At 55.7% G+C, this 10,149-nt stretch overlaps 1 protein-coding gene across 1 annotated transcript; it reads right to left on the bottom strand.

Moving 5' to 3' along the window:
• Positions 1-2,542: 2,542 nt before the first annotated feature.
• LOC106805967 lies at positions 2,543-9,463 on the bottom strand. The gene is made up of 3 exons (XM_014807776.1): positions 9,422-9,463; positions 6,797-7,278; positions 2,543-6,667 (listed from the first exon to the last, which is right to left on the bottom strand). Exons 2-3 carry the CDS (start codon positions 7,136-7,138, stop codon positions 2,543-2,545), a joined length of 4,467 nt encoding a protein of 1,488 aa, XP_014663262.1. The 5' UTR covers positions 7,139-7,278; positions 9,422-9,463.
• Positions 9,464-10,149: the final 686 nt, after the last annotated feature.

Below are 10,149 nucleotides of genomic sequence, written 5' to 3' on the forward strand. Positions count from 1 at the left end.
AGGAGAGAGAGAGAGAGAGGCAGCAGAGGAGACGAGAGAGAGAGAGGAGGAGAAGAGAGAGAGCGCCAGAGGCGTGGGGAGAAAGAACGAAAGAGAGAGGAGAGAGAGAGGAGAGAGAGAGCAGAGAGGAGAGAGAGAGAGAGAGAGAGAGCGAGAGGGGGAGAAAGAACGAGAGAGGGGAAAATAGAAAGAAAGAGAACGAGAGAGAGGGAGATAGAGAGAGCAAAACAGAGAATGAGATCGAGTGAGAGAGAAAGAGAGAGAGCGAGATATCGAATGAGCGACATAGAGTGCGCGCGCGTGAAAGAGAGAGAAAGAAAGGCGAGAGATGAGAGAGAGAGAGAGAGAGAGAGAGAGAAAACGAGATCGAATGAGCGACATAAAGAAGAGAGACGTAGTAACACTGTCGCGTATTATTCAACGGATCTATCATTTAGCTTCTTTGAGGGACGGTACAGTGGCATCAACGACTCCGCTAATTATAGCGCTCGCGCATACAGTCGGCAACTTAGCGCAACATCAATAATGTCATTTCATTATCTCGGCATTAATTTGGGATCTGTGCATAAATTGGATGGCCGCGGCCTCCCTCCCACCCCCCTGCCGTTCGGAATGGTGCGGTCTTGATTTAAAGAAGCTTAGCATAAATCAATGGTATGACCTCATTTCAAGCTGAGCTCTCGCTGCTCAGCATTTCTGAATATTATGGTAATAATACACCCTTACTGTTGTTGTTAATCGCACGGCAAGACGAGAAAATACATGTAGGTAGTAGGTGCACAGTCACTGGCAGAGAGACCATCTTATATAGGGATACACACGGTGCATTTTCCGCAATCAATCGCTCCTTCACATTATTGTAATATTCATTCAATATAACCGCACAGCAATGGATAAAATTTTAAAATAAATAATACAGACAATAATTCTAACATCATCCCTGATATTGAGGTACACCTGGCAAAAGACACCCGAAATGGACAAAGATTTGGTATGACAGCAACTTGACCCTAACATGCTCAAGACTAGTTACATGAAACACACGAGGCTAGCACTAATATAAAGCTGTGTTGTTCTCTCCCAAGTGGTTAAATATTTCTTTATGTATCATAGTATACGAAACAAAAAGTTTACCAATCATCGACAATTTAATTCTTTACGGCGAGCATGCGTCCTCTGCGGTCGACACGAGTGCGATCGTGGTGAGTACTAGTTAGTTAGTTCATGAAAACACTTTCATACGAAATCATACGACCGTACGTCTTATAGTAGCAACTGTTATGTGAGCGAAAGAAAATACGTCATCGTCAATACAAACAATACTATACATGTTAGGAAAACGTGCTGGTTGATCGCCGTGGCAACCACCAGAGGACGCATGCCGGCAAAACGCGGTTGACAAACAACCAAATCCATTAATAGAATACATTGCGGTACGATGTGGCCATTATACTCTTCTCTATTCCACAACACTGAACTACTGTATATAGGGTGGTCCACGCGAAATTTGGTCATAGTTCAATAGTAGAGTTACAGCACGCAACATACATACTGATATTTTTTTCCACACAAACACCTATATTCCTAGTCCTACCTTGGATTTTTCTTTGGTTCTTTAACGTGCATTGACCCGCTTGATTGGCTGATGGTGCTGCAGCGGTCGGCCGGATGGAATGTCTCGCTGGCTTTCCCTCGGAGGAACCACGGCGAGCTGACCCACGATGTTGTCGACGTCACCTCGGAGGCAGAAACTGGATGTCGTGGCGACGAGACTCGGTAGACGGGGGCAGAAGCTGGCGTCCCGGCAACAGGACTTGCATCGGGGCGTTGCGGTCGTCATGGCGATGAGACAAGTCTCGGCCTTCCACTTGACATTGGCCGCGTGACATTGGCCAGCACAGTGCGAGGGGTGGGACAGGGAGCAAGGCTCGCGGACTCCTGCCGATCGTAAATGTCGCAGGGTCACCTCGAATGTCGTTGCGGGGGAATACCGTGTGTGCGAATCTAAAGTAGCGGCAACGTCAGGCTTCTCAAGGTAGTCCAGTACAATAATAGACCATCGTAATGACGGCTTCAGCACGAGGGTAGGCCAACGTCGATCACCGACACACGCTGCGTCATTAACATCTTCGGCGCCGGCGCGCAAAATCCGCCACATGCACAAACCCGTACGTCATCGTATCTTGTCTCGATCATGCAGCCCTCCCGGCGGAAAAAGATCGAAGAGAAATAAAAACGCGATGCCTTCCGCGTAATCGGTCTCAGCGGCGTTGCGTAGTAGTTCATCTCTAGCTTGATGCGATGCAACTCTGCTTTCTCTTTCTCTTCGAAACTGTCCAAACAGCAGAGCAAGTAGTCTTCGGAGTTACTGCTGTTCGGATGAGGTAGTTTTAAACACAATAAATAAGACTTCCAACTTAACCGTTGCCGGGTTGTCGAGAAGATGAGCAGATGATGAGGTAGAAGCGACCGTCTGTGAATCTACTACACGCGCACACACCGATATAGGCCATGAGTAGTGACCGACCGACCGACCGGACATTCAGTGCTCTGTGGGGGTCAGCGTGAAGCCGGACTTGACTTCGTGGAGGACCTTTGAGCGCACGGGCAGGTAGACTAGCGACGTCACGAACACGCTGCTCTCCTCGACGTCCGACTCCTTGACAATGAACGGCTGCATGATGAACGACGTCTGGCTGTTCAGGTTGAACGGCGTCGCGTAGCAGATGGGCGGTTTCTTCGCGTCGTCGGCCTTCTCCTGGTTCTCCTCGTTGCCGGACGCCGCCCCCTCGCTGTCGCGGCGCGCGCGCCGACGCGTCGGGTTCTCCTTGTTCGACGACGGGCTGCCGCGAGCGTCTGCCGTCGCTGCCGTCTCGGGCTTCTTGACGACCTCGTACGAGTCCGTGTTCACCTCGCACACGTGCGACTTGAGCAGGTGCTCGCGCACGGCCGAAAAGAGCGACGTCGTAAAGTCGCAGCGCTTGCAGTTGTAAACCTCGACGGCCGGCGGCGGCGGCGGCAGAGGCGCGCGCTTGTGGCTCGCACGGATGTGCGCGCGGCACTGCTGCTTCGACGGAAACTTGGCGCTGCACTGCGAGCAGCGGAAACGCTTCGCCTTACCCGTCGTCGGTTGGCCGGCTGTCGGTTTCGCGGCGGGGTCGCCGCCCGAGGATGCTGCGGCCGGACGGCTGACCATGCCCGGCTCGTACATCTTGCTGCTCGACTCGTGCAGCATGAGGTGGCGCTCGAGGCTCGCGCGGTTGCTGTAGGCGCGGCTGCAGTGCTTGCACACGTGCTTCTTGCCGTGGTACGCCGACAGCTGGTGCTGCGGCGTGCGGTGGCGCTTCTCGTGTGCATAGAGGTTGGAGAGCAGGCGCGTCGAGAACGGGCAGAACGAGCAGGTGTAGAGACGCTTCTTCATCGCCGCGCGCCCCGCCCCCGGCGACGCCCTCCTCCCCGCGCCACCGCCCATCCCGACCTGCCACTCCCAGTCCATGACGCGCTGGTTGTAGGCGTCCGGATGCCAGCGCGGCAGCTGCGGCATCGACTCGGGCGGCGCACACGGCCCCGGGAACGGCGGCGCCATCTCCTGCTGTCCGCCGCCGGTCTTCAGGTCGAGCTTGTGATCCTTTATGAAGTGGATCTGCAGGGAGACAAAGTCGTTGAAGCAGGCCCCGCAGACATCGCACGCCTTGGGTTCGGCCGCGCCCGCCGCCGCCGCCGCCGGAATGTTGCTGTTCAGCTGCTGCTCCTTGAGCACGTCGCCGTGGTCGGCCATCAGGTGCGCGCGCAGCCACTTGACGCTCTTGAAGCGGCGCTCGCAGATGTGGCACACCTCGCTGTAGTGGTTGTAGAAGCGCGGCGGCGCGGCGCCCGCGCTGTCGCCCGACTTCACCGAGCTCGTCTCGAGGCCCGGCTCGCCGTCGCCGCGCTCGGGCGGGACGCCGTGCGCGTTCATCTTGTGCATGTCGAGGAAGTAGCGGTTCGCAAACTCCTTGCTGCACAGGTTGCAGCCGACGATGTGGGTGGGATTCTTGCCGCCGTCCTGCTTCGGCGGCGGAGGTAGACTGGTGAGGCTCGGCGACGCCGCGAGCGCGTTCGGCATGCCCGACGGTAGCGGACTCTTGTCTTCCATGAAAATCCCGTGCATCTTCAACATGTGCGTCTTGAGGAAATACTTATTGCACAGCTCCTTGTTGCAGATGTCACAGAAGTTTCGCCCTGAGAAGATGCCGGCACTGGGCGGCTCCTGACTGCCCGTGTGCCCAATGCCGACCATTGCCTGGACCGAGTTGGCCTCCTTGACCGCGGCGTCCGACGTCGCGGGACTTGACTGTAGGTAGACACCCTTAGTTCCCTGAGAGGTTGGTGTCTGGTCCGGCTGGATGCCGTGTATGTTCATCTTGTGGGTCTTCAGGAAGTACTTGCTGCAGAACTCCTTCTTGCAGATGTGGCAGTACGACTCCGGGTCGACGATGCCGACCTGACCCGACTTGCGGCGCTCGCTCGGCACGAGCGGCGGCATGCCGGCCGCCATCGCCATGTTGAACGCCATGCGGTCCTGCAGAGCGTCCATCTTCATTATCTCGCTGTACTTCATCTCGCCCGGGAGGTGCATCGCGCCGGGATCCATCTTCAGGCCGCCGAACTGCATGTCAGCCGACATGTGACGCGAGCGATCAGCCATCGACGCGCCGCCGCCGCTGCGACGGATGTCGCCGCTGCTGAGCGTGCGCTGGCCGGGACTCAGGCCGCCGCCTCCGCTGGACGCTGACTGACCGCCGGGCTCGTCGCCAGACGACAGCACGCCGTGCTGCTGCATCTTGTGCGCGCGCAGGAAGTACTTGTTGCACACCTCCTTGTTGCAGATGTCGCAGATGACCTGCTCCTTCTGCTTGGCGGCGAACGCCTCCTGCAGGTGCTGGTTGACCATCGCGTCTCGCATTTCTTCCGACATGCCCTGCTTGCTGCCGCCGCCTGCCTCCTCCCCCGCCGCGCCGCCGCCGCTGCCGCCGCCCTTCTCCTCGCCCAGCATCAGCCTGTGGAAGTTGAAGATGTGGATCTTCAGGAACTCCTTGTTCGCGAACGACTGCTGGCAGACGCCGCACACCTCCTCCTTATCGTCGTCGTCGGCGACGGCGGCTGCACGTCCGTTCGGCGACGCCGACCCGCCGTTGATCTGCGGCACGGCGGCTTCGTCGACGCCGCCCCCGCCACCTCCGCAGTGCTTCGTCAGCTTATGCTGGTGCAGATAGTAGATGTTGTGGAACGCCTTCTGACAGATGTTGCAGACAGCCTCAATGCCGCTCATCAGTGGCGGCAGGTCGGACGGCGGCGGCTTGACGTCGTCGCCAGCCTGCGCGCGGTGCGGCGACACCTTCCCCGGGTTCCACAGGATAGCCGGCGGCACCATGCGTGGCGCCGGCACCATCGTCGGCGAGACGAGACTCAGCGAGTATCCACCGTTGCCGCCCGACAATCCGATGCCGTGCATGTTCAGCTTGTGGCTGCGCAGGAAGTACTTGTTGCAGAACTGCTTCTTGCAGAGCTCGCAGTACGCTTCCAAGTCGGTGATGACGCCGTTCGCCTCCACCACGGTGCCGCTGTCCTGCGACGACTCTCCCTGAGATGCGAGCGACTCCCCGCAGGCGCCGGCGCCACCCATCGTCGCCGACACGACCGCCATCCCCTCGTGCTTCAGCGCGGAGGAAGGCATCTTCCCGATGATGCCTCCGCCGGGAGTGCTGCCCGTCGTGCCGCCGGGAGTGCTGCCTGTCGTGCTGCCGGGAGTGCTCGGCGCGATGCCGTGGATGTTCTGCCGGTGCTTCTTCAGGAAGTACTTGTTGCAGAACTCCTTCTTGCAAAGGTCGCAATATGCCTCAGGGTCGACGACGCCCGAGTTCTTCTTGCTCCCAGAAGAGGGCGCCGGTAGAGCCATTGTCGTCGCGATGTCGTCAACGGGCTTCGGGTCGGCGGGAGCGACGAGCGGAGACTCGGCGCCGGACACGATCGTTGGCGGGGTCGTCGGCATGGCGGTCGGCATGGCGGTCGGCATGGCGGTCGGCATGGCGGTCGGGATGACGTCCATGCCGCCGCCGCCGTAGAAGTTGCTGAGGTACTGCGGTACAGACGACGAGAAGTCCGAGTAGATGCCGTGCTTGTTCGCCTTGTGGGTCTTCAGGAAATATTTATTGCAAAACTCCTTGTTGCAGATGTCACAGTACGCCTCGCGGTTAAAGATGCGCATACCCGTACCACCGTTGGACACATGAGGCTGCGCGGCCGACGCGCGCATGTCCAAGCCGTAAACCATGTTTGCAGGCATGCTGCCGCAGCTGCTGCTGCCACTACCCGTAGTAACCACCGGCATCGACATGCCGTTGTGGTAGTTCATGACGAACATCTGGTTTGCCATCGACGACGGCAGGCCCATCGCCATGCAGTCGAGCTCCTTGGGAGACACGTCGTCGCGCGCGACGCTGTCCGAGGTATTTTCTTCCGATCCCTGATTAGTGTAGTCGCCGGCGGCGACGTGCGCCCGCCTCACGTGCGCGCGCAGGTCCTCCTCGGCCGCAAAATGCGCCTCGCAGTACCCGCACTTTACCACAGCGTCGCTTTCACCCGTATCATCTTTACCCGCCGCGGCCGCCGCCGTCTCGTCCTCTGCCTCCCCCTCCTCCTCGTCCTCGCGCTCTCCCTCCGCCTCCTCCCCCGCGAGGGTGGCGGCGGCGTCATTCTTCTCCTCCTCGGCGCCGGCGAGCGGCGCGCTCGCGCGCGCCATCGTCGCGACGCGCACGGGGTTCGACTGCTTGCGGCGCTTGCGGCTCGACATCTCGCCGTAGTCGTCGCCGAGGCGCTTGCCGGTCGCCGCCGGCAACAGCGACGACGACGACGCCGCCGGCAACAGCGACGGCGCCGGCAACAGCGACGACGACACCGCCGACAGCAGCAACTCGTCCGGCCGGCTCTCCGTGTCGGTGATCGTTGCCGGCGAGTTCTCGGACGCGTCGTTGTTGTGCAGGTAGTCGGCGGCGTCCTCGTTCGACGACACCTCCTCGCTGCTCTCGACGACGGTGATCTGCTCGGGAGGCTTCATGCCGGGGTACATGCTCACACTCTCCTCCATCATCATTGCCATTCGTGACCCCGAACGACCTCCGCCTGCCTCCCTCCTCTGTCTGCTTCCTCGCTCAGCTCGCTGGCACTCCTGGTCGTCAACTCCCTCTTCGCGCGTGCTTCTTGCGTCTTTGCGTCAAGCTACGACCAAATGGCGTTTACCTGCAAGTAAACAGAACACCGTTAAGTCGAGCGATGCGACAGAGAATCGATATAGCTGGCTGCAGCAGGGGCCACCTTCATTAGGTCGGCAGAGCCATCTTTTAAGCGCGGAAGATGACCTAGACTCTCGTCGCGTCCCCCCCCCCATCCAGCACAGAGCGCGCGCATAAGAAACGTATAAAAACAAATATGTTAGTGCGAACAAGCACATCTGCCCCTCTGCCTGTTCATATACACGTATAGTTGCTAAATTATTTAGAAGAGCTGCTTTGAAGTTTCACCGGTCGCATGTCCAATTATTGGTTCATGAGATGTAGAATCTACCTAGATACAGTATAGCACACACTGATGCGTACGCCCTCATTTATGAGTAATACCTATTGTAATCGACATTGTGTATATACTACATTAACTAATCAAGATATGCTGTACTAGCAGTTGATTAAAAAATTCCAAACACAATGAAACAGGCAACCTGCTCATTTTTTGCAAGTTTTTTTAAATAAAATTACTCGTATTAAAATTTAACTACGTAATTTTCTTGATAACACATTAATTCAACCTAATGCAGATTAAAAAGTTGTAAAATATAAAGAAGCTATAAAAAACGTTCACCGTTGTGAAAATTGGGCTAGTATTAAAATAATTGCAATTATACCCGATGCAAGCTCGCTGCAATAAGTTACCAGAATTTTCCTCGCTAAACATGCAAAAGAGATTAGCCAGCTGAATCCTGGCAACTGAAAATATTACACCTTTTGTTCCCAATATACATATATATTATTTACTCTTATGCGATGCAATAAAACTTATAGTTATACGACACAATCATCAACAACCAGTGATACTCAAATACAACGACTTTTCTCGTCGAGGAAAGAATAAAAACTCTGAACCTAAACCAGCACGTACTAGAACGTGTACGTCAGAACATGAAAACACGCGTAAGCACACGAGATGCAAGCAAATTTTCCAGGTAACAGCAAAACGCCAACGTCAACATAGCATTTCTCCTACATGTAGGCTGACACGCAAACGCGGCTAGAAGGCAGCGAGTATGTGACTCGTGCGTGTATGCCCGCATGCGTGCAGGGTATAATTGAAATCTATTCACAAATTGCGAACCAGCCGCAAACACAGCTTACACATTAGCCGCGTTTCTGCCGGCTCTTGGGCAATAAGATGATGTCCTACGCATTGATGTTATACGCATACATAATAGAAATACGTGCAAATTAGACGTGCCACCATATCACGAGGATTCGTGCGTGAAACAGAGGAGGAGGAGGAGAAGAGAGAGAGAGAGAGAGAGAGAGAGAGAGAGAGAGAGAGAGAGAGAGAGAGAGAGAGAGAGAATGAGAGAGAGCATGAGAGAGGGAGAGAGAGAAAGAAAGAGAGAGGGGGAGAGAGAGAGATAATGAGAGAGAGAATGAGAGAACGAGAGAGAGAAAGAGAAATAGAGAGAGGGGAGAGGGAGAGAGAGAGCGAAAGAAAAGAAGAAAAGAGAGAGAGAGAGAGAGAGAGAGCGAAAGAAAAGAAGAAAAGAGAGAAGAGAGGAGAAGAGAGAGAGAGAGAGAGAGAGAGAGAGAGAGAGAGAGAGAGAGAGAGAGAGAAAGAGAGATAATGGAAAGGCGACTGAGAGCGACAGGCGGGAGAGACGCAATGAAAAAGAGCAAGAGAGAGATAGGGGAGAATTAAGGAGATCACAGGAGAATGGAACAGGGGGAGACAGGAGAAAGGCTGAGAGTAAGAGAAAGCGAGAGAGAGGGGAAGGCAGGAGGGAGGGAGAAGGAATGGAGAAAATAAGAGGAAGCGACAGAGAGGGGAGGAGGAGAGAGGAAGGGGGAAGAAACGAGTGCCCTCCCTAACACATACGAGCAAGCGTTACGAAGCCCCTGTGAAAGAAATCCAGGAAGTTGCCTCACTAAGCCTATAATGCATCACGAGACACCGCATTGTTGGGTGCCATCCCTGCTGCCCGTGAACACACATACATGTACATCACAGATGACACACACACAAGACAAAGCGGCAGCTCACGACATAATAACGGACATGGCTCAGAATCAACGCTTGTTTAACAACGACGCTCACACAACGGGCGTGCACCCACCACATCGCATCTTCCTAAGGTGCTGCTTACTGCTGCACTGCACGTGTGCAGAATCCTCTTGCGTTATGACATGCCACGACGACGACGACGACGACGACGAACAGGCCGAGTAGAGAGACCTATTAGGCATCTGAGGCATAGAGATGGGTCGTCGTTACGTGCGCACCACCACCATCATCATCGCACGAGAACACCCTTCCGTACGAACGGCAAAAAATCAACTGGGTCAACGCTAGATTTCTCCGCGGCGGCAAAAGCAGCCTCGCTGCGCAGTGGCAAGGGCGCAGCCGCACGCAGCTAGCTCGCAAACAACCGGGGAAAATCGATTGCTGAAAAGAATCAATATTTTATCCCGCCGCCGCTGAAAATGAGGACCCTAACACATACACATACACACATACACGCAAGCGCGAGCGCACTGCGCTAAACTAGGGCTGTGCTTTTCACATGAAAATGTGTGTATTCAGGCAGGGTTCAGAGAGTGTGCGCGCGCCTGTCTGGTGTGTGTGTGAGCGCGCGCGCTCGTTGGCGTGCATGCGCGTGGCGCCTGCTTATGGTGCAAGTGTGCGCGCGTGTGTACATGCGAGCGTGCGTGTGTGTGTGCGTGTGTGTATGTGTGCGCGTATGCGCGCGTGCGTGTGTGTGTGTCTGTGTGTGTGCGTGCGCGCGCTGCCATGCCTGAAAGGAAATGCGCCGCTATAGCGGAGCAGCAGTGGCGAAATGAAAGGAACGGAGGTGCTGCTAAAAATACACATTTA

The sequence above is a fragment of the Priapulus caudatus genome, unplaced genomic scaffold, assembly GCF_000485595.1.
Source record: "Priapulus caudatus unplaced genomic scaffold, Priapulus_caudatus-5.0.1 Scaffold135, whole genome shotgun sequence".
Lineage (NCBI taxonomy): Eukaryota > Metazoa > Priapulida > Priapulimorpha > Priapulimorphida > Priapulidae > Priapulus > Priapulus caudatus.

Coding starts and splice junctions, on each gene's coding strand:
- LOC106805967 (XM_014807776.1), bottom strand. CDS start 7,138: ATGGCAATGATGATGGAGGAGAGTGTGAGCATGTACCCCGGCATGAAG. Junction 6,668..6,796: donor GCCGCAAGCAGTCGAACCCC/GTGCGCGTCGCG, acceptor GAGGAGGGGGAG/GCAGAGGACGAGACGGCGGC.